This window comes from Callithrix jacchus, chromosome 13 (genome assembly GCF_049354715.1).
Source record: "Callithrix jacchus isolate 240 chromosome 13, calJac240_pri, whole genome shotgun sequence".
NCBI lineage: Eukaryota > Metazoa > Chordata > Mammalia > Primates > Cebidae > Callithrix > Callithrix jacchus.
In genome coordinates, this window is record NC_133514.1 from 13,784,636 (window position 1) to 13,807,796 (window position 23,161).

At 51.0% G+C, this 23,161-nt stretch overlaps 1 protein-coding gene across 4 annotated transcripts in view; it reads left to right on the plus strand.

The window, feature by feature from the left end:
• Nucleotides 1–23,161, plus strand: part of SCARA5 (scavenger receptor class A member 5) — a 120,281-nt gene that overhangs the window by 63,318 nt on the left and 33,802 nt on the right. For all 4 annotated transcript variants that reach the window (XM_002756806.5, XM_035269909.3, XM_054243713.2 and 1 more), the window contains 4 exons: nucleotides 4,236–4,910; nucleotides 15,829–15,909; nucleotides 18,285–18,383; nucleotides 21,284–21,340. In XM_002756806.5, the coding sequence (XP_002756852.1) occupies nucleotides 4,236–4,910; nucleotides 15,829–15,909; nucleotides 18,285–18,383; nucleotides 21,284–21,340 (912 nt within the window). The remainder of the gene's footprint in view (nucleotides 1–4,235; nucleotides 4,911–15,828; nucleotides 15,910–18,284; nucleotides 18,384–21,283; nucleotides 21,341–23,161) is intronic.

Genomic DNA, 23,161 nt, shown 5'->3' on the forward strand with positions numbered 1-23,161 from the left:
TCTGATTAGCCCAGGTGCCTGAGTATCTTATTCCTATGAGTTAATACATCACTTTGAAAAGGCCACTTCTAAAATGCAAATAGACTAGGGAAAATAACAAGTTACCATGTCATATCTGTGAAATTCACAACATGAAAATTGTAACACTCGGCAGTGACGTTGCACTCAACTCGGCACATTTTAACATCTGTAATGTAAATGTAAATTAGTATAACTTTTCTTTGAGAAGTAGTTTGGCTGAAATTTTTTTTTTTTTTTTTTTTTTTTTGAGACAGAGTCTCACTCTGTCGCCAGGCACCAGGCTGGAGTGCAGTGACACAATCTTGGCTGAGTACAACCTCCGCCTCCCGGGTTCAAGCAATTCTCCTGCCTCAGCCTCCCGAGAAGCTGGGACTACAGATGCATGCCACCACGCCCAGCTAATTTTTTTTGTATTTTTAGTAGAGATGGGGTTTCACCATGTTGGCCAGGATGGTCTCGATCTCTTGACCTCGTGACCCACCCGCCTCAGCCTCCCAAAGTGCTGGGATTACAGGCTTGAGCCACCTTGCCCGGCCTGGCTGGAATTTTTAAGAGTCATAAAATGTCCATGCCTTTTAACCTACTAATCCAGCTTCTGGAAATGTATTATTAGGAAGAATTTCAAAGTGGTAGGAGGAATCTTTCTGCATTTATTTACCATAGTTAAAAAAATAATTCAACAGTAAGAGAATGGGTAAATTAATGTGTCCCCTTGAGGGACTCATAGGCAATCATCAAAATTATAATTATAAAACAAAAGAGAATAAAAAACGCTTATATAAAGCACTTATAATTATAAAACAGAAGATTAAAAATGCTTATATTACAATATAATAATATTATTGGGTAGGAAAAACCCCAGAAATCAAATATAAAAGATTGGGTACGCACATGAACAGAGCTAGAAAACAGAATGAAAAGGCCACAGTGTGCTCTGTTGTGGGACAGTGGAAGAATTTCCTTTGTTTTATTTAGGTTTGTGACTATTTGTTGTGCAATGAACAGCAGTAAGAGACCCAAATGAACTCTGGGAAGGGGTGGTTGATTGTCAGCCGTCCCCATATGGACCAAGTTTCAGTCCAGTTTTCTGCTCAAGGAGCAGACTCCAGAGCTGGTAGGTGAGAAGGCAGCAGATGGGCAGGGCTGGGGACCTCCCAGGGTGCAGAGGACCAGCTGGGCTTAAGGACCCCTACAGAGGGAAGGAGGGGCTAGGAGAGCTGGGAAGACAGGTAAGGAAGAAAACTGTCCACTTCAGGGTCTTGTCCCTGGGCAAATGTGGCTTGAATCTGGGAGTTTACACTGTTCCTCTTAGTCACTCAAGAGCCCATTTTGAAAACCAGAACTTAACAAAACTTGGAGTGTTCTCACAACTTCCGATAAGCTGTGGTGTCTCTTGGAACTCTAGGGGCATCATGAGGAGAGATTGACATGAACTTATCAAGCTGTCCATTCTCCAGCCCTCTTTCAATACTTATCACCCACAAATGGACAGACACACTGGTTCTAGAATCAGATCCTGGCTGCTGCTGCTTTCTCCAGTGGGCAATTCCTGTGGGTCGTGGATTCATTTCCCCAGAGCTCTTGCTTGTTTGACCACGAGCCAGTTAACCTTACGGAGCAGAGCAGTGGCGTGAACTCCTGAAGCAGGGGGCAGGGGGCAGGAGGCATGACATTAGGCAGGTCACTCATGCTCCTCTTGCCTCAGTCTTTTCATCTCCAAAATGGGAGCAAGATCCAGTTTGCCAAAGACAGCATAGACCCAGTGGCTCAAGTCTGCTAAGCCCTGATGAAGCTGCCCAGGGAGCCTCTTCATCTGTCTTTCTTACTAGAAGTCTCATAGCCAGCATGAAAGAGATGCCCCTTCCTTCATACTTTGTCCAGTCTGTTCATACCTTGAAAAACTTCATTTTGTTCAAGGATCACTTTTTAAGGGGATGTGACAAACAGTCTGTACAAAAGAGGACAGCCAGGATGTATAGAGGCTTAGGACCTTGTCATGAGCATGTAAAAGAAAGAACTGCAGATTTTAAGCTGGAAAAGTCATCCTATAGCAGGGATATGGTACTTGTCTTTGAAATTCTGAAGGGCTATCTTGTGTGAAACCAAAAAATATGTTACTAGCTCCATGTGGCAACAAAGAATGGTATCAGTGGACAGAACTGCAGGGAGGCAAATTTCAAGTCTGAACAGAATAGAGAAAGTTCTGACAGCACTGTCTGAAGATAGAGAGACTAGTGTAAACAGGGATGCAGAGACCCCTTTGCAATGTGATCTTCTTAGATTAAAGTGCTGGGTGGAAGAGAAGGCAAGGCAGGGCTCCAAGACCCCTTCAGCCCTGTGAGCCTCTGAGCCTAAGCTGAAATGACTTAGCTCCTCCAGGGTGGCCACCATAAATGCTATGTGCTTCCAGAAGCCTCACTGGAAGATTGTAACAGCTGGCCTTCCCATGGCTCGAGAAACCTTGCCACCTATATCCCTCCTTCTCAATGTGAAGTTCTGGAAGAGAACTTTTATTCTGTCTGACTTTTCACATGTTTGAACAAGCTGTGTACCAAGATCCCCAGTTACCTCCAAGATGTTCAAGGCATAATGTGTTCTGTCTCATCTATTCCACCTCCTACCTACCCTACCACCAGGCCCAATTTCCCTTTCTCTGGTATGCAGAGCAGAGTGGGGAGCGGCTGTGGACAAGACACAGCTAACAGACAATGAGCATCGCTAGACAGCCCCACTCAGGGTTTGTAGCATACCTGAGTCAGTGCAGTCCACAACCTCCCAGGAGACACAGGGATGCTAGATTCTAATGATGAAAACACACATCATTCCTCCTAATATGGCACAATAGCTGCTTATAACCAAGAAAAGGGAACTTCTCTAGGAGGAGGGGGTGGGGGATCACTGGGATGGGTTTTTTTGCTGAAGAGGAGGGGACCTAGAAGAAGTAGAATACACAGAGAAGGAGCATATCACTATAAAAGCAGTCTTCATTGGATTGTGTCTGTCCAATCATGGACTCTGATTGGGTGACAAGTATTGAGACACAGCTGTTGGAAAATGGAAAGCTTGATAATTTCATGTCAGTTTCTTTTCATGGTGCCCCTGAAGCATCAAGAGACACTGCAGCTTTTCAGAAGTCATGAGAACACTCCGAGAACACCCAGACAGGCTGTTGGCACAGCACGTGGGCAGAAGGAAATGGGATCCTGAACTCAGGAGGCCAGAAAATAGACACGGTGGCCCTGAGCCTGACTGAATCTGCTGCTGAGGTGGTTTTCCTTTAGATAGTCCTAAAGCTGACTTAGGGGGAAGACTGCAGGCTCTGGAGCAAGCCCTCTTGGATAGGATTTACTTGCTGTAAATTGTTACCCTTGGCAATACTGGCAATACTAATAACTCTAACTATAAAGGGGGATAAGAATGGTACTGTCTTAGTCTGTTCAGGCTGCTAGAACAAAATACTGTAGACTGGGTAATTTATAAACAACAAATGTATTGCTCATGGTTCTGGAGGCTGGGAAGTCCAAGATAAAGGTGCCCGCAGATTCATGTCTCGTGAGGGCCTGTTTCTCATGGATGGCACCTTCTATGTGTCCACATGTCAGGAAGGATGAACAGCTCCCTTGAACCTCTTTTATAAAGTCACTAATCTCATACGTGAAGGCTCTGCCCTTGTGACTTAATCGCCTCCTAAAGACCTCTCTTACCATGGCTTTGGGGATTAAGTTTCCACATACGAATTTTGGGGGGGAGGGGCATATTCAGATTGTGGCAGGTACCCACCTCCTAAAGTTGAGAGGATAACACCACCCAACATCTTAAGCTGATCTACATGAAACTGCTGATAATGCTGCTTTTCAGCATTCAAAACTGGCAGGTTCATAGGGGTCCACTGAATTAACCACTCGATAATTTCATGACAGTTTCTTCTATGTATGAAGACTTGGTATGGGTGTGACTCCATAGCAGTTCAGTCACCATTTCTGCAGATGAGACACCTAGCCAGGTGATGTAATATGCAGGCAGGTTTGGGGACCACTGGCTTAGCACGACGCCTGAGATCTAGTGAAGCGCTCGGTTCACCACCTCTGCTTTTCATTTGCCTGTCATTTATGGAGCACCTCCTGCATGCCAGGCTCTGGCTGGGTTCCCTTCTTGTTACCGGGGCCTTCCTCCCCAGCAGTGCTCACGTCTCCCCTTCTCCGCCTCCTTCGCAGTGTCCAGGCCGCGCAGCTCTCCTGATGACCTGAAGGCCCTGACCCGCAACGTGAACCGGCTGAATGAGAGCTTCCGGGACTTGCAGCTGCGGCTGCTGCAGGCACCACTGCAGGCGGACCTGACGGAGCAGGTGTGGAAGGTGCAGGACACGCTGCAGAACCAGTCGGACTCGCTGCTGGCGCTGGCGGGCGCGGTGCAGCGGCTGGAGGGCGCGCTGTGGGGGCTGCAGGCGCAGGCGGTGCAGACGGAGCAGGCGGTGGCCCTGCTGCGTGACCGCACGGGCCAGCAGAGCGACGCGGCGCAGCTGGAGCTGTACCAGTTGCAGGTGGAGAGCAACAGCAGCCAGCTGTTGCTGCGGCGCCACGCGGGCCTGCTGGACGGGCTGGCGCGCAGGGTGGGCGTCCTGGGCGAGGAGCTGGCTGACGTGGGTGGCGTGCTGCGCGGCCTCAACCACAGCCTGTCCTACGATGTGGCCCTCCACCGCACTCGGCTGCAGGACCTGCGGGTGCTGGTGAGCAACGCCAGTGAGGACACGCGTCGCCTGCGCCTGGCGCACGTGGGCATGGAGCTGCAGCTGAAGCAGGAGCTGGCCATGCTCAACGCAGTCACCGAGGACCTGCGCCTCAAGGACTGGGAGCACTCCATCGCGCTGCGGAACATCTCCCTCGCCAAAGGTACCGCCAGGCCCATGTGCCTCCCCCCAAGACCCCTCCTGATGGGGTCTTCCTCCTGCACGTCCCTCCCCAAGGACCCAGGAGTCATCCCCCATATCCCCAAGTGCACTTGCCTTTCCCAGCTCATACTCTCTCTTAAGTCTTGCCCTACAGGAGTCTGGAATTTTCTGCCCCAGTGGCATGTACCCACTTCCAGGGCCTGCACAGGTCTCTCCCTGGGTAAACCTCCTGGGGTAGAGGCAGACTCAGTGGACACTCTTCTAGATGTGAGAGTTCACCCCAGTGGTGACTAATGGGAGCCTGGTGGTCACAGCTTACGTGAATGCACTGGAGCCTGCAAGAGCTTGAGGTGGGGGCAGAACAAGGGGCTCAGGCCGGGAGTAGAGAAGGGCTCTTCTGGTGTCATTCCCATGGTGGAGTCCTGGAGTCAGAAAATTCCAAACTTGAACCTAGCCTTTTAGGCTGTTACAAAGACTTACTCATTTAGGCAAAAGAACATGTATCACTGAACAATCTGTTGGTTTCATTTGTAACTTTTTTTTTTCAAGTTGGGGTCTGGCTCTGTTGCCCCAGCTGGAGGGCAGTGGTGTGATCATGGCAGCCTTGAACTCCTGGGCTTAAATTATCCTCCTGTCTCAGCCTCTCAAGTAGTTAAGACTACAGGCGCACACCACCATGCCCCACTGCTTTTTTTGTTGTTGTTTTGGTGACAGAGTCTTACTTTGTCATTCAGGCTGGAGTTCAGCGGCATGATCTCAGCTCACTGCAACCTCCAACTCCTGGGTTCAAGAGATTCTCCTGCCTCAGGCTCCTGAGTAGCTGGGATTACAGGCATACACCACCATGCCTGGCTCATTTTTGTTTTTTTGTTTTTTTGTTTTTTGAGACAGAGTTTCGCTCTTGTCACCCAGGCTGGAGTGCAATGACGCGATCTCGGCTCACTGCAACCTCCGCCTCCTGGGTTCAGGCACACACCACCATGCCCAGCTAATTTTTTGTATTTTTAGTAGAGACAGGGCTTCACCATGTTGACTAGGTTGGTCTCAAACTCCTGACCTCAGGTGATCCTCCTGCCTCAGCCTCCCCAAGTGCTGGGATTACAGTCATGAGCTACCACATCTGGCCAGTTTTTTAAAAAATTATTATTTTTGTAGAGATAAGGTCTTGCTATGTTGCCTAGGCTGGTCTTGAACTCCTGGACTCAAATGATCCTCCTGCCTTGTTTTCCCAAAGTGCTGGGACTATGGCATGCCAGCCCATTTGCTATCTTAACTATGATGGCAAAAATGCAAAAACATGTGGGCCTCCATTGTGCTTGTGCTGTGGGCCACAAATGATAGAACCTAGAAACCCAACTCCCTTTCTTCACCCCTGACAAACTTGTCCCCTTCCCCCACCATCTCTTCCTTCTGCACACACCATCAGAGACACCTTTCATGAAATGTACTTCTCCCACATCGCCCCCCTGCTCAAAGCCCACAGTGGCTCCCCAAGGCCCACTGGGTTCATCAAATCCTCCTTAGTCTGCCATCAGCTCTGATAATACCATTGTGAGCACCTACTGTGTGTCACCTACTGTGCCCAGTGTATCTCATATGGGCATCTTTTGAAAACAGTGGCTCTCCAAGGGAGTCACGTTTTCCCTATTTTATTGACAAGCACGCTGAGATTTAGGAAGCTTCCATAGCTAGCCCTCAGTCACAGGGCCAGGAGGTGATGGACCAGCATTTCCATCTCAGACTTTCTGATCCCAGAGCTAGTATGCTTCCCACTGCTTTCCTATCCTGTCCTGCCTGTCTGCTCTCCCACTGCCACCCATGCCAGAGGGCACAGAGCAAATGGCTGCAGGGACCAGTGAGCAATGGCAAGGAGGAGAGGCCGCAGTGTGGGGGAGGAGGAGAGGCTGCAGTGTCGGGGAGGAGCAGAGGCTGCAGTGTGGGGGAGGAGGAGAGGCTGCAGTGTGAGGGAGGAGGAGAGGCTGCAGTGTGGGGAGGAGGAGAGGCTGCAGTGTGGGGAGGAGGAGAGGCTGCAGTGTGGGGAAGGAGGAGAGGCTGCAGTGTGGGGAGGAGGAGAGGCTGCATTGTGGGGGAGGAGGAGAGGCTGCAGTGTGGGGAGGAGGAGAGGCTGCAGTGTGAGGGAGGAGGAGAGGCTGCAGTGTGGGGAGGAGGAGAGGCTGCAGTGTGGGGAGGAGGAGAGGCTGCAGTGTGGGGAGGAGGAGAGGCTGCAGTGTGAGGGAGGAGGAGAGGCTGCAGTGTGGGGAGGAGGAGAGGCTGCAGTGTGAGGGAGGAGGAGAGGCTGCAGTGTGGGGAGGAGGAGAGGCTGCAGTGTGGGGAGGAGGAGAGGCTGCAGCGTCGGGGAGGAGCAGAGGCTGCAGCGTCGGGGAGGAGGAGAGGCTGCAGCGTAAGGGAGGAGGAGAGGCTGCAGCGTCGGGGAGGAGGAGAGGCTGCAGTGTGGGGAGGAGGAGAGGCTGTAGTGTGAGTGAAGAGGACAGGCTGTAGAGGAGGGGAGGAGGAGAGGCTGCAGTGTGGGGAGGAGGAGAGGCTGCAGTGTCGGGAGGAGGAGAGGCTGCAGTGTCGGGGAGGAGGAGAGGCTGCAGTGTGGGGGAGGAGGAGAGGCTGCAGTGTGGGGAGGAGGAGAGGCTGCACTGTCAGGAGGAGGAGAGGCTGCAGTGTGTGTGTGTGGGGAGTAGAGGCTGCAGTTTCAGGGTGGAGAGACTGCAGTGTTGGGGAGTATTAGGGATTATGGCAGGTCTAGTTCATTTTTGCCAGGCTAGAAGGTGGGCCCAGGCTGACAAGGTCTGCCTGTGTTTCAAGAGAAATCAAAGCGTGATGTTCTGGAAATGTTTAATTGTTTAACTAGTGGGTCCTACATGGTCTTGGCGTGGGTGAAGCATCCAGTGAAATGGGGCGCATCTTGTCACTGCCCTGGAAGCACAGCTCACCTTCACCACTGTCACAGCTGTGCTCCAGACTCCTCCACCTACAGCATCATCCTCCTCCTCATCCTCCTCCCCATTCCCTCTTCCTCTTCCTTCTCCTCTTCCCCTTTCTCTTCTCTTCTTCCTTCTCCCATCTTCTTCCTCATTCTCCTCCTCCCTTTCCTCCTCCTCCTCTTCCTTCTCTTCCTTTAATGTCTCCTTCTTTTCTTCCTTCTCGTCCTCCTTTTTCCCTCTTCCTCCTCCTCCTCTTCTTCCTTGTCCTCCTTCTCCTGCTTTTCCTCTTCCTCCTCCTCCTCTTCTTCTCCTCTTCCTCCTCTTTCTCCTCCTTCTCCTCCTTTTCTTCCTGCATCTCCTCCTTCTTTTCTTCCTCCTCCACCTTTTCCTCCTCCTTTTCCTCTCCCTCCTCCTTTTTTTCCCTCTTCTCCCTCCTCCTTGCCCATCTAAATCCTCTTGATACTCCAGGATCTCACTCAAACCCACCTCCTCCAAGAACCTTCCCAACCTTTCTAGCTCCCTGAGGTCTCCCTCTTTCGAGTTTCTGTATTTATCAGAGAGAAACTATGATGGGGCTCTCTGCATCCTTTCCAGTTTACATAGCACTTTTGTGTACCTTGTTTTGCTTTTAAATGGGACCTGAGGATGAACTGTGAGGTCATTTAAGGGAGCTGTTGTAGAGGGCAGTGTCAGATTTCAGCAGGAAAACAACTGAGACTGAGGGAGGAAGTCCCTGCCTTACTCAAGGCCTCATGGCTGGTAATGATCCAGCTGTAATAAGGTGTAATTTACATGCCGTGAAATCCCCCCATTTTAGGTGTACAGTCCAATGATCAGGACCTTTAAGCCCAGTGCCCAGTTGTCATTCTGTTCCCCATGGTCCATCTGGATCTGTGTCTCTGTCCCCAGCATTAAGAGTGCAATGCACATAACTGGGACTCAATGCATGTTTGTAAAAGCAACTGTTAAATCTTGACACTGGGCCATCACTGGCTTCCCTGACACAGTTGGATTTCCTGGTCCTGGGTCACTTTGGGCCTTTACATCACAGAAATCAAAGGAGGGAGGAGGTAGAATTTCTTCTTCCAGGGTCTTAGCTTTTCCTACCTTCTCTTTTCCTTGACCTCCCGCGCCCCTAGCAATGTGTTCAGGAACCGATAGCATTGAATAGCAATTGCAGTGAATTATGACCTACAATGTGGCGGGCGTTTTGTAGACATGAATTCTCCAAATAGACATTCAAGACCAAGAATCCTCACATCCTGCAGAAAGGTCTTATTGTCCCCGCTTTGTAGATGAGAAGCCTGAATAACCTTCCCCCTGTTTCTTAGACAGCTGGCAAGTTGCAAAGCCAAGGTCTAAACATGGCTCTGCCTGGCCCAGAAATCCTGGCTGTTGAGATGGAAGCACTTGGCTTCCCAGCTCTACGCAGTGAAGAGAGGAGAGTGGAGAGTGAGTTCCCTATATCTGGGGCACTTTCCAATCCTTTCCTTTTCTTAGCTGGATACCTCACCATGCTTCCTGCTAATGGACCCTCCCAGGCTCCCCAGACACTTCACATCCGGGTTCTTTCATTTCTAAGTCCAGTCTCCTTGGCTCAATCCACAACTGCCCTGGGTCACTCCTTTGCAGGGTACTTCCAGTGGGGTCCTCCACATAGTCTTTCTTTGGTCCTCAATCTAAGTTTTACACTCAGTTCTCTTGGTCTAAAAATTTAATCTCAGTCCTTCCCAGGCCTGCCTGCCTTCCTGTCTTCAAGCTTTGGAGCTCCTTCTATGCTGACTCTGCTGGGAAGTGGGTGGAGTTGCCCCCAGCCCCACCCACCACCCTCTTTGCACTGGGGGCTCAGAGGACCACAGCAAGGGGTGTCAGCACCTTTCTGGGCCTGAGTCTCCTTGGCTGTGAAATGGGGCACGTGTTCCCTGCCTTGTCCACTTCTCAGAGACAAGAGAGATGCCTTAAGTGATGAAAAAGAGAGAACCCTCAAAAGTGTAAAAGTGATAGTGGCTGAGAGGCCAGGCCCTGGTGACTTGAGGGTGCTCGAAGTGGAGCTATTTGCTGAGCCACTCCACCCTGTCAGCCTCCCTGTGGTGAGCGTGGTTCCGGGGGTGGTGGTTACTCTATGATTTCGATGACTGTACTGCTGGCTCCACGCCATCAACTGTCCTCCTAATTTGCTCTTGGCAGTCAGTTCCCAGATTCCAGCCCATGCAGGTCCCCTACCCCATCATGTGTTCTGGGATCTGGGAAGACGGAAGACATGGGTTTCCTCCCATTGGCTGATCCCTGAGAAATCTCTGATGCTTGTCCTGAATGCCTGGTCCCAGACCTTTTATCCCGTTGGGAATATGCTTCCGGCAGGAGCAACTGCACTGGGGGCAGCATGAGGGAGCAGGGTAGATGGGTGGGCAGAGCTTGAGCAGGGACCCTAGGACCCTGCTCCTCCTTGTTCCAGCCACCTCCATGCCCTGGTCTGCCCTGGTGACAGAAGAGATGAGAAATGGGATGTGTAGAAAGCTGAGAAATGAAAAAGCTTACCGGGCACCTCTTGGAACAATAGATGTCTTGGTCCTTCTGCTACTGCTCATTAGTCACTCTTCAGATCCTGATTGTGTGCCGGGGGGTTGTATGGCACAGGTCACAGACAGTACCCTACAGGAGGGTCTGGCCTCCTTGGGAACTACAGTTGGGGGTGGAGGATGGTGCCCAGGGAGTGGGCAGAGGCTCCCACAGGGGCATTGTGCATGGAGATCTCCCCACTGCCTTCCAGATCTGAGATTTGCAGGCTCTGCTGATGGAACACTAAGAAATCAGAAGGGTGGCTGTATTCGTCTGTTCTTACACTGCTAATAAAAGCATACCTGGGACTGGCTAATTTATAAAGAAAAAGAGGTTTGATGGACTCAAAGTTCCACATGGCTGGGGAAGGCTCACAATCATGGCAGAAGGCAAAGGAGGAGCAAAGGCACATCTTACATGGCAGCGGGCAAGAGAGTGTGTGCAGGGGAACTCCCCTTATAAAACCATCAGATCTCGTGAGACTTACTATCATGAGAACAATACAGGGAAAACCCACCCCCATGATTCAATTACGTCCTGCTGAGTTCCTCTCACAACATGTGGGAATTATGGGAGCTACAATTCAAGATGAAATTTGGGTGGGGACACAGCCAAACCAGATCAGTGGGCATGAAGGCAGCCTCAGGACTAAGAGGAGCTGGAGTCTTAGGATCTGGCTAATGTTCAGGGACACCATGAGGAGAGCATTTGTGCAGAGGTGGAGGAAAGTTGGTGACTGTGAGCATTGAGCTGTGAGTTTGCAGCAGAAGGGGTCAGATCGTGAGTGATCTGCAGGGGCCTTGACAGGGGAAGCTGCGCCTGTGGTGCAGTCAGGGGACCCCCCCGTACTCTGAGTCCCTATGGTTGCTTTGTTATTTCAGAGAGACTGATCAGACAGCAAGGCACACATGGGCTGGAAACAGAGACAGGGTGGTTCTTATAAAGGCTGGAGCCAGGCCGTAAGGACCCCACGAGGGTGGAGGCAGTGAGGAAGGAGGTGGACTCATCAGAAGGACCCTCCTTTATGAGAACCCTTGACTTACAGATGGGTGTGGCTGGAAAGGGACACAAAAGGAGGACAGGAAAGAGGAATCCAAGCAGGCTCGGGATTTCCAACCTGGGTTTCTGATAAAAAGGATAGCGTCAGTAAAAACACTAAAAAGTCACATCCTGAGATTGCTTCACCTACGGGCAGCAGCAGTGATTTAAAGGCACACATGGTCCTCGGAGCACCTGGCGGCTTGGTCCCTCAAAGCTCTATCCAAATCATCAGCCCTTCTGAGTCGGCCAGGCCAGTACCACCTGAGGATGTGATGAAGGCTTGGGGATGGGCACCCACCTTTACTGTCCACCTCACCTTTCCAGTTCATCTCTAGTAAAGGCCCTCACTAACCACATAGTTCTATTTAAAAAAATAGGCCAGGCGCAGTGGCTCATGCCTATAATCCCAGCACTTTGGAAGGCCAAGGTGGGCGGCTCACGAGGTCAGGAGTTCGAGACCAGCTTGGCCAGCATGCCAAAACCCCATCTCTACTAAAAATACAAAATTAGCTGGGTGTGGTGGTGGCACCCATAGTCCCAGCTACTCAGGAGGCTGAGGCAGGAGAATCGCTTGAACCTGAGAGGTGGGGGTTGCAGTGATCCAAGATCGTGCCACTGCACTCCAGCCTGGGAAACGGAGCTAGATTCCACATATATATATATATGTCCATCGGTAGCATGTTCTTGACACCTGCCTCTCCCTGGATGACCCAGCCAAGTTCCACAGGGTGATTTCAGGTGAGCCGGGAATATCCAGAAGTTGTCATCCTATAAAGGTTCTGAGGAGGCATTATGCAAAGTGAGGTGCTGAGGATGTCCTGCCACTACTCAAGACTGCAAAGCCCTTCTCTAGTCATCATGCCCCTGAATCCACTCAGTCCTCACTACAACTATATGAGAAAGGAATTTTTTTACCTTCATTTAATAGAATCAGGACTCGAACCCGACTCGATATCCACGCTCAAAACCCACCTTCCAGATGATGTGTACCACCCAGAGACCCCACATCAGGGTCTTTGGGTAGCATCCTCCCTTGGCGAGACTGGCTCCTGGGAAGACCCTCCCCCCATGCAGGTTGCCCCTGCACCTGAGGGACAGGTGAAATTGTCAGCACACCTCACAGTCAGGGAATTACACTCCTTTCATCTGTGACCAGCTCGGTTCCTGGAGCACCTGGGTTCCCAGCGGGGTGGGGTGGTGGAGGCAGGGAAGAGAGAAAGGAGTGGGCCTTCAGCCCAGCAGGAGAGATCCAGGCACCCTCTCCTGGTTCCCTTTGCTGCAGCCTTGGCCTTAACGGGAGACGTGTGGGAAGCGGTTCTGGAGCCCATTTGCTTCCTGACTCCACCCGTCGTTTCTGTGCCATCTTTGGTCTGTTCCCAACAGGTTCTCTGACTCAATCCTGTGGTCTGAAAACTGGGATCACAAAACGTAGTCCTTACATGATTTGTACGCCCTGTGAATTGAATTGTTGACTACTTTTTTCCCTGCCTGCGTGCCATGGAATTCCTAAATAGCCGTCAAGTTTGGTTAGGGTCTGAGGACAGCGCCAGCGTGAGGAAGGTATCGGTACATCTCGACCTTGGCTGGCTGGTTGTTTTGTATGTATTGTGAACACCTTCTGATCTCATATACTCATTCATTCATCAAATATTTATTGTGCAGGACGTTACTGCCGGGCTGTGAGTCTGTGTGGTTTGGTTTCCTGGGGCTGCCATAACAAAGCATCATAAACTCGGCGGTTCCACAGAAGCTTATTTTCTTACAGTTCTGGAGGCTCCAAGTCTGAAATCCGGGTGTCCACAGGGCCATGTTCCCTCTGAAAGCTCAGGGGGACCCTTCCTTGGCCCTTCCTAGCTGCTGGTGCTTGCCGGCTAGTCCTTGGTGTTTCTTGGCTTGGGAATGTGTCACTCCCATTGCCACCTCCGTGGCCACATGATGCTCTCATATCTCTATTTTCTCTTCTCATGAGGACACCAGCCATTGGCCTGAGGCCTGCCCTACTCCAGGGTAACCTCATCTTCACTCATCATGTCTGCAAAGAGCCTATTTCCAAATAAAGTCATATTCTGAGGTTCCTGGTAAACAGGGGATAGAGACATTATAAAGTTATAAAGGCCATTTTCCATGGTACTCCTCATTTTTTTTTTTCTTTGGAGACAAAGTTTCACTCTTGTCGCCCAGGCAAAGTGCAATGATGCAATCTCAGCTCACTGCAGCCTCCGCCTCCCGGGTTGAAGAGATTCTCCTGCTCAGCCTCTGGAGTAGCTGGGATTGCAGGTGCCCGCCACTACACCTGGATGATTTTTGTTTTGTTTCATTTTCTTTTTTTGAGACGGAGTTTCGCTCTTGTTACCCAGGCTGCAGTGCAATGGCGCGATCTCGGCTCACTGCAACCTCCGCCTCCTGGGTTCAGGCAATTCTCCTACCTCAGCCTTTTGAGTAGCTGGGATTACAGGCACGCGCCACTGTGCCCAGCTAATTTTTTTGTATTTTTAGTAGAGATGGGGTTTTACCATGTTGACCAGGATGGTCTCGATCTCTTGACCTCGTGATCCACCCGCCTTGGCCTCCCAAAGTGCTGGGATTACAGGCGTGAGCTACCGCACCCGGCTGATTTTTATATTTTTAATAGAGATGCGGTTTCACCACGTTGGCCAGCCTGGCCTCAAACTCCTGACCTCAGGTGATCCACCTGACTCAACCTCCCAAAGTGCTGGATTACAGGCATGCGCTGCCACACCCGGCTTCACAGTCCTCGTTTTCTCTTGAAAAGCAGCAGGAGGTGAGAGCTTGCAGTCTGTGTCTTCACAGTATGTACAGGGATGTGAAGGGTGTGGCCCTGTTTAGGGAGCTGGCAATTCCTTTAGGAAAGACAGAACACAGTCACTGTGGCAACAGGACAAGGCAGGGTGAGATTACTGGTCAAATGGCTCCAAGTGCGCACATTGAAGCAGCTCATGCCAACTTTCAGCATGGGTGATGAGTCAGAGAGGGTTTTTAGAGGAAAGGGCAGTGGGCCACCTGAGAGCTGGTAGTGACTGGAGGAGGTCGGCAAGGGGTGCTCAGGGGCTGACTGGCCTGGGGACAGCAGGTGCAGCAATGGCGGCAAGAAGTTCCTGCCACTGGTGAGACATCTAGCCCTGTGGGCGTTGCAGCGTGGACAGAACACAGTCACTGTGGCACCCAAAGCTGTGTGGTCCAAATGTGTAACTGCAGCACCTGGCATTGTCGTGGGGACTGGATCCAATCCCATATCTCAGAATCCCTGCTGCGCAGGAGCCCCATCCTGGAGGGCAGCCCTCTCAGGAGAGGTTAGAAACCCTTCGTCCAACCAAGCACGGAAGTCAGACATCTGAACACGACGCTGGCCTCTTCCTCCCCAACTACACCAAAGTCAGTCTCTTCTACTTTTAAGCAACTTTTGTATGTGTCCCCGACATCCCTCTGATGGCTCCACCCTTGTCCAGGGCTCTCACCTCCCACCTGGCTGGACTGAAGGCTCTGCCTCGGCCTCCCTCCTGTTCCAGCCCATTTTCCACATTGCAGCCTGAGCCATCTTCCTCGTGTGTAGCTCTGATTGGGCTCTTCTCTCAGGCCCCTCTGTGGCCTCTGGTGCCCTCAGGAGGTGCTGGGTCTCTAAGAGCCCCGCTTTCTCTCCACAGTGTGCCCCCCGCCTCTTACCCCGCCAGGGCTTACATCTCTCTATTGACTTTCAGCCTTTGTAGGGATTGTTCCCTCCACCTGGAACTGTCCCTTTTTACTCTTACTCAGCCCAGGCTGCCACCACAAAATACAGTGGACTGAGCTGCTTCAACAACAGGCATTTACTGGGCACAGATCCGGAGGCTGAAAGTCCAGGATCAGGGTGTGGCAGGGTCAGGTTCTGGTGAGGACTCTCCTCCTGGTGTGCAGACTGCTGCCTTCTTGCTGTGTCCTTGAGAGAGAGAGAGAGAGAGAGAGAAAATGAATTAACTGGTGTTTTTTCTTATAAAACTACTAATCCCAACATATGGGCTCACCCCTATGACTTCATCAAAACCTAATCACCTGCCAAAGACCCCACCTCCTAAAGCTATGACATTGGGTATTAGGGATTCCACATATGGTTTTGGGAGGGGCCACACATATTCAGTCCACAGCACACTCACCCACCCCTCTGTTTACTCAGCTAACTCCGATTTCGCTTTGAGATTTCACTTTGGATATGACTTCTTCCAGGAAGCCTTTCCTGATGCCCCTGAGACTGGGCTGGAGGTTCCCTGTGAGTTTCCAGAGCTAATGCTGCCCTTCCTCTCCTCAGAGAGGGCGTTTTGTTTCCTCTGCAGTTGACCTGGTCCTGCCCCAGAAGGCAGTCCTCTAACCTTGGTGCTGTTTTTGCCTTTCCAGGGCCACCAGGACCCAAAGGTGATCAGGGGGATGAAGGAAGGGAAGGCAGGCCTGGTATCCCTGGATTGCCCGGACTTCGAGGTAATGGGTGTGCCCCTGGGAGGGGCCTGGGAGAGACCCCCACTCCATCTCTGACCCCTGCCTTCTCAATGTTATAAATGACTTGGCTCCCCAGGGGAGCGCCCAATCAGCTCTGCCTCAAGTGCTCGGTTCCAGCAAGAGACTAAGAGATTGCTGGTGTCACAGTGGGGTGCAGCACACACTGTTTATTAGGAAGTGCCACAGTCTGAAGGAAAAGGTACATGACAGGCCTGCAGCTCCCTGAAGCCCCTTCCCAGCCCAGGAGCCAGGGTCTGTGTGAGCAGGACCTGCAGAAGGAGTTGGAGATGTTTTGAGATCCAGACCAACCCTTCAAAGGTGCTGTCCCATCTGCATTTCCTGATCACCAGCCACCTGTCGCCCTCCCCTGCCCACCGTGACTCCTGACCCTGCCCAGCTCTACGAATGGGTCATGAATACCTGTCTCTTCCCCTTTTGACCCCTCCCCTCCCCATCCTGCTGCTCATATCGACAGCCCTGAAGAGTCAGTGGCTGGTGGGGAGGGTGCTTTGGGCCTTCTAGAAAGACAAGGTTCTTCCGAGACTCACTGTCTCCCAAGCTCCTGTTGGGTTCCCCCGTCCTATCTTGCCTGCCAGTCTGTCCGTTCCTGAGCCTGTGCTGCATGCAACGTTTTGCTGGGAGAGTGTGGTCTTCTAAGTGAAGGAAGAAAAGGAAATAGAGGGAGAAAGGTGTCTGGTTATTTATTTTAGGAATTATGCCTCCAAACCATCTGCTTCCCAAATCTCTAGGATGTTGCAAACACAGGCGAGGAGACAGTGTGTGGAGGAAGGAGACCTCCCAGCCCAGCCTCCACTCCTGGCCCTGCCCTCTCAGGGGACCACCCTCAAGTCAGCACTGAGGCTGCTCAGGGGCTCATGGGGGTCTGGAACCACATTTTCTGCCCTAAAGAATCATAAGATGGGGAGCCTGGGGCCCAGCTTATGCTAGATCAGGAATTCTGTGGTGGTGGAGCCACTGGACTCTGGGAACAGATACGTTGTGTTAGGAGGAAAGAGAAAACCCAATCAGCCCTCTCCCAGAAACATGTCTCCTTCCAGCCACTGGACCTTAGGACTAGAGAATCATTCATTACTGGGAGACAGATTTCTCCAAGTCCCAGAAAAAGCCCAAAGCAAACCAACTCACATTCCAAGCAGGAAAGAACAATTAGTCAGTTAATTAAGGGTGCTCTGCTTTGCAGAGATAACTGCGCTGAGGCCAGGCCTCATGGGGACCAGGGCTCTCACTCACTCAAGCACTTGTTTATGCTGGCTCTGCGTGGCGCTGTCACCACAGGCGGTGACCAAGGGGCCTTGTGGCCAGGAGCCTGGGGACTTGATCGGCAGCAGGCCGTCCGTTTATTGACCCTGCCTCCAATCCCTTTTGCTATACCTCCCTGTATTTATACAAGGGAAAGGATTTCTTTTTTCTTAAATGAGAAACGATTTCATCTTCCTCCTACCCCTGTCCCCAGTAAGCCTTGTTGATCCAGCATAAAGTGAGGCTTACCGTCCATTTCAGCAAGAGCAGGGCTCAGATTCTGCCTCCACCACTGCTGTGTGACCTTGGGCAGTTCACTGAATCTCTCTGAGCTCCTATGTCCTCATTCATAACACAGGCAGAATAATTCCTCCTGGTGTGTTGTGATGATTAAATTAGATACTTCATGAAAAGCATCCAGAGCAGGGTCTGGCACATAGAAAGCACTCAAAAAAGTGTTTGCTGATTCTAGGCCAGGCACGGTGGCTCACGCCTGTAATTCCAACACTTTGGGAGGCCGAGGTAGGCAGATCACTTAGGTCAGGAGTTTGAGACCAGCCTGGCCAACATGGTGAAACCCTGTCTCTACTAAAAATACAAATATTAGCCAGGTGTGGTGGTGGGCACCTGTAATCCCAGCTACTCGAGGGTAAGATGGGAGGATTGCTTCAACCTGGGAGGCAGAGGTTGCAGTGAGCCGAGATCACACCACTATACTCCAGCCTGGGTGACAATGTGAGAGTTTGTCTCAAAAACAAAAAAAAACAAATCAGAGTTTGCTGCTTCTAAATCTCCAGCATACCCAGGGGCAAAGGGATACCCTCCAAAGGGATGGGCACCCTCCCAACACTCACAACAGCACTGGATCTTTCTAGCAGGAGGATCCCGAGCCTGACGGATACAGGGTGCGCATGAGGAGCGTCCGTGTGGACCTGTTTGACTCCACTTTGGCGGCATCTTTAGATTAACAGAAAAAAACAGACACAGAGGCTAAGAGGGGATGTGTGGGGAGGCTGAGCCTTGAACCTAATGATGACCTCTGAGGGCCCTTCCTGTTCTGCATCTGAGGCTCTGCCATTTGTCTGTTTTCTACCCAGGTCTGCCCGGGGAGAGAGGTACCCCAGGATTGCCCGGGCCCAAAGGTGACGATGGGAAGCTGGGGGCCACAGGACCAATGGGCATGCGTGGGTTCAAAGGTAATAACAATCTTGGTTTTCCCTGAGCCTCACTGCCAGCCCCAGGCAGCATGTGGGCATTGGTGTGGGGGACCAGGACTCTCATCACAGTGCGTGGACCAGAAGGGCAGCCTTGTGCAAGTCACTTCGTCTTGTTAAATACTTTAGTTTTTCCTCTAAAAACTAGAAACCCTCAGCCAGGCGTGGTGACTCATGCCTATAGTCCCAGCATTTTGAGAGGCCCAGGCAGGAGGATTGCTTGAGCCCAAGAGTTTGAGATCAGCCTGGGTGACACAGCAAGACCCCATCTTGACAAAAAAAATAAAATAATTAGCACAGTGTGATGGCGTGTACCAGCAGTCCCAGCCCAGTGTGATGGCGTGTACCAGCAGTCCCAGCCCAGTGTGATGGCGTGTGCCCGCAGTCCCAGCCCAGTGTGATGGCATGTGCCTGCAGTCCCAGCCCAGTGTGATGGCGTGTGCCCGCAGTCCCAGCCCAGTGTGATGGCGTGTGCCCGCGGTCCCAGCCCAGTGTGATGGCGTGTACCTGCGGTCCCAGCTACTTGGGAGGCTGATCTCTTGAGTCCAGGAGTTGGAGGCTGTGGCGAGCTCTGATTGTGCCACTGCACTCCAGCCTGGGTGACAGAGCAAGAACTCATCTGTGAAACAAAACAAAACACACACACACACACACAAATCTCAAAACCCTCATGATGCTGTATTTCACAGGGCTGTTAGGAGGACTGAGTGACCATGTGTGTGTAAATGCTCAAGTCGTCGTAGAAATGCAAGGAAGAGTTCGGTAGGTTGTAGCTCAGAGATTAACCAGAGAAAGCCAGCAGGGTGGCCTGCGGGGCAGACACCAAGGCTGCAGGCCCAGGACAACCCTCCTCCCCAGTCCTGCCAGACGTCTGACCCTCTAAATACTCTTATTCCCCAGCATTTACAACTTTAATTCGATTCTCAATTTTCAGTGCCAAAAAACATCCCTTCCGACCTGCCTTCTTCCTGTAGGTAGTCCTCTTGTTCATTTGTAGGAAAACCTACTTTATAGTCCGTCTGCTTTTTCATGCTCACTTCAAGATTGTCCAAACCTCCCAGCACCGCTGTGGAAGACGGAGGACACCTGATGCCCTGTCTCCAGGCTTTCTACTCCTCACTTGTTAAAATGAAAACTAAGAAAAAAGTCCTGCTAATCACTCCCACCCTGTGTCTGGGATGATCCCTTGATCTTGGATCACTGAGAAATTCTATTTTACTTTCTGGCCAGTGATGAAACAGGCTGAGGTTTTCCTTTCTTTTATGATCCCATTTTAAAAAGTTGATTTTAAGACAAGTTGTAAAAGCAGCACATGTTTGTTGAAAATAAAATTAGAGACTAGGCAAGGTGGCTCATTCCTGTAATCCCAGCACTTTGGAAGGCCAAGGAGAGCAGATCTCTGGAGGCCAGGAGTTTGAGACCAGCCTAGCCAATATGGCAAAACCCTACCTCTACCAAAAATTAGCCAGGCATGGTTGTGCACACCTGTGATCCCAGCTAGTTGGGAAGCTGAAGCAGAAGAATTGCTTGAACCTGGGAAGTGGAGACTGCAGTGAGCCAATACTGCACCATTGTACTCCAGCCCTGGGCCTGGGTGACAGAGTGAGACCCTGCCTCAAAAAGAAAGAGGGAGGGAGGGAGGGGGAGAGAGAGAGAGAGAGAGAGAGAGAGAGAGAAAGAGAAACACAAATTAGATAACACAGAAATGCATAAAGCAAAAAGTCTCCACCTCTCAGTTCCCCTAGCTCTTATTCTTTAGAATAACTACCATCAACACTTTGGAGCATATCCTTCCAGATCTTTTTCTGAGCTCATTCCTATATATGGCTGCCTTTTTTTTTTTTTAATCTTGCATCATCCTGGACATTCTCCCCTGGAATTTGTTGGCTTGCTTTTTTCACCAAACAGCATGCCATGGGTTTTTGATTTGCAGATGTCTTTCTGGAGGTCCTTGGAATAGAAGTCCCTTGTCATTTTAATGCCCAGTGAGTGGTGCTAGGATTTTCAACTTCTTTGTAGAGAGAGAGGCCAGCTGGCCAAAGAGGTCTTTTCCTTTAGGTATATCCTGGGAAGGAAATACCACAATTCCCAGGTATCTCACATTCATGTTTTATGGTCTCTCCCACAGGAAAACCTGATCAACACAGAACCCACCTCTCTCCCTATTTAACTAAAGCCCCCTTTCCCTTGTTTTCCCCTGGTCTCATTAGAACAAACTTGGAGGCTGGCATGGTGGCTCACACCTGTAATCCCAGCACTTTGGGAGGCCAACGCAGGCAGATCACCTGAGGTTGGGAGTTCGAGACCAGCCTGACCAACGTAGAGAAACCCTGTCTCAACTAAAAATACAAAAATTAGCCGGGCACGGTGGCGCATGCCTGTAGTCCCACCTACTCAGGAGGCTGAGGCAGGAGAATCACTTGAACCCAGGAGGCAGAGGTTGCAGTGAGCCAAGATCACACCACTGTGTTCCAGTCTGGGCAACAAGAGCAAAACTCCATCTCAAAAAAGAAAGAAAAACAAAACCCAGAACAAACTTGAATATGAACGTCTAAAACCTGGAGTGTTTAGTAGGGTTATCTTTGGCTTGTCTGCTTCCTGCAAACTGCCATGTGCTCTTCAGGCTATGCTGGTAGAGGCTGCTCTTTGGTTCTTTATGAAGGGGTGGGATTTTCTCATCGGTGCCTCCTCCTTCTCGGAGTGTCCAGGGCAGATGGCAGAGGTGGCTGCCCTCTTCTCCTGCCTGCTATACCCTCCAGCTGCTCCTGTTCCCACCTGAGGGTTTCTCTGGTCTCAAGTTCATCAGTCCCCTGCAGGTAATATTTTAATCGCAATTAGGATTCGTTTCCATTTCTAATGCCAGTTTTCCTCCTCTGTTTTAGGTGACCGAGGCCCAAAGGGAGAGAAAGGAGAGAAAGGAGACAGAGCCGGAGATGCCAGTAAGGACATTCTGCTAGGGTCGTGGGATACAGTGTTGGCACAGGGCTAGCTGTCCCCTGAGCAGCCCCATAAGTCTGGAGGTTCAGAGGCTGGAGCCATGGCTGGGGCTCAAGTGTCAAAGGAGTCTCCCTACTTTTTTAGGGCTCTGCCAGTCTAGCAAGAGATGCTGATAGACCCCAGGGGCACTGGCCACGTTTCTAGAGGTGCCATAACCTGGAAGTTGTGTGCATGGATCTGGAAGCTGTCCCTGGCCAGTCACTAGCCCAGCTGGGTATAATCTCTGTGCCTCAGTGTTCTCATCTATAAAATGGGGATAACAAGAGTCCTTACCTCGTAGGGCCATTGTGAGAATTGAATGAGTTAATCCGTGTAATGTGTTTATGATCGTGCTGGACACCTGGTGAGGACTCAGTACCTGTTCGTGATTATTATTCTGTGTCATGTGCCCACTCAGACATGCTTTCTAAAATCATCGGAGGTGCTTACACAAATTCAGCTACTGACCTTGTGAAAGTCCTCCCCTCCCTTAGTGCTACATGGGGAAAGGTGCAGAGACAAAGTGGCATCGCCTTCATTTTCCCCATCTGCCGCTGATGGAGGAGTGATGCTGGAGAGCTCACTATCCGGCAGACCACCCAGTTAGGAGTGGGCGTCTTTCTGATGTGGTCCCTGCTCCAATGTTGACAAGGGAACCGGCTTATTTCATTGTGCCACTCTTCCAGGGTTTATTTTCACCCAAGAGGGTTACGTGTAGAATCTTGGAGACTTGCCAGAGAAATAATGAACAGAGTGTCTTAGCCAAGTTTTAAAAAGAGCAAAAGTAAAAATCCCAACCCCAGTGTGTGGTATGAGTTGGTTCTGTCCGGTGTGAGGGTGCAAGTGGAATATTGCTGCCTGTGGCATCTGGGCTCCAGTCTTGGCTCTAGGAGGACAGGCCTGGGGAAAGAGTCCCTGTGTTATAGCCTCCCTGGACACTCAGGGACAGGGGCCACTGCAGAGTCACAAGCTGGACACAGATAGGGGTCTCATGCCACCCAAATAAGAAAGACTATCAACCCCGCCAAAATTTAACCCAGCGCCACATCTGACCACCGCTAATAATTAGCTCTAGCCCTCCATAAACAGGAGAAGGTTTCAGAGAGAAACCTACAAACCCCATCACCAAAAGACACACTTAATAAAAAATGTACATGCCATTATTCCCACATGGACTATAACCATGACTAATGATGTGAAAAATCATCGTGGTACTTCAACTACACACACACTAGTGGCCAATACCCGCAAAACACGATCGATAATCAAAATGATTAACTACTCATTCATTGATCTTCCCACACCATCTAACATTCCTCTGTGATGCAACTTCGGCTCACTTCTTGGTGCCTGCCTAACCCTCCAGATCATTGTATTCTCGGCCATCATCACTACACGTCAGATGCTTCAGCTGCCTTCTCTTCAGTCGCTTATCTCAGCCAAGATGTAAACTCCAGCTGAACAGTACACTATTTTCATGATTCCTTGGTCTCAGCAAGTCCTTCAGATGAAACCAAGCACATTGAGGGTGGTGAGGCAGAGTAGGTCCTTCAAATGACACTTTCCTACCAGCCGTGCAGGACTGCAAGGAGACCTCACTTCTGATGAGGCCTCCCCAAGGCCCCCCAACACTAAACTCGCCCCTGCTTCCTGTCTGCCCTCCCCTCCCTGGGGCACGATTAGGGATCAAATAGGAGCAATGTGGGTGACGGCACCTTGTCCTCGAAAGTGACGGACTTCCCCGGGGAAAACAAGCAAGTTCCCAGGCTGACCCCAGACCTACC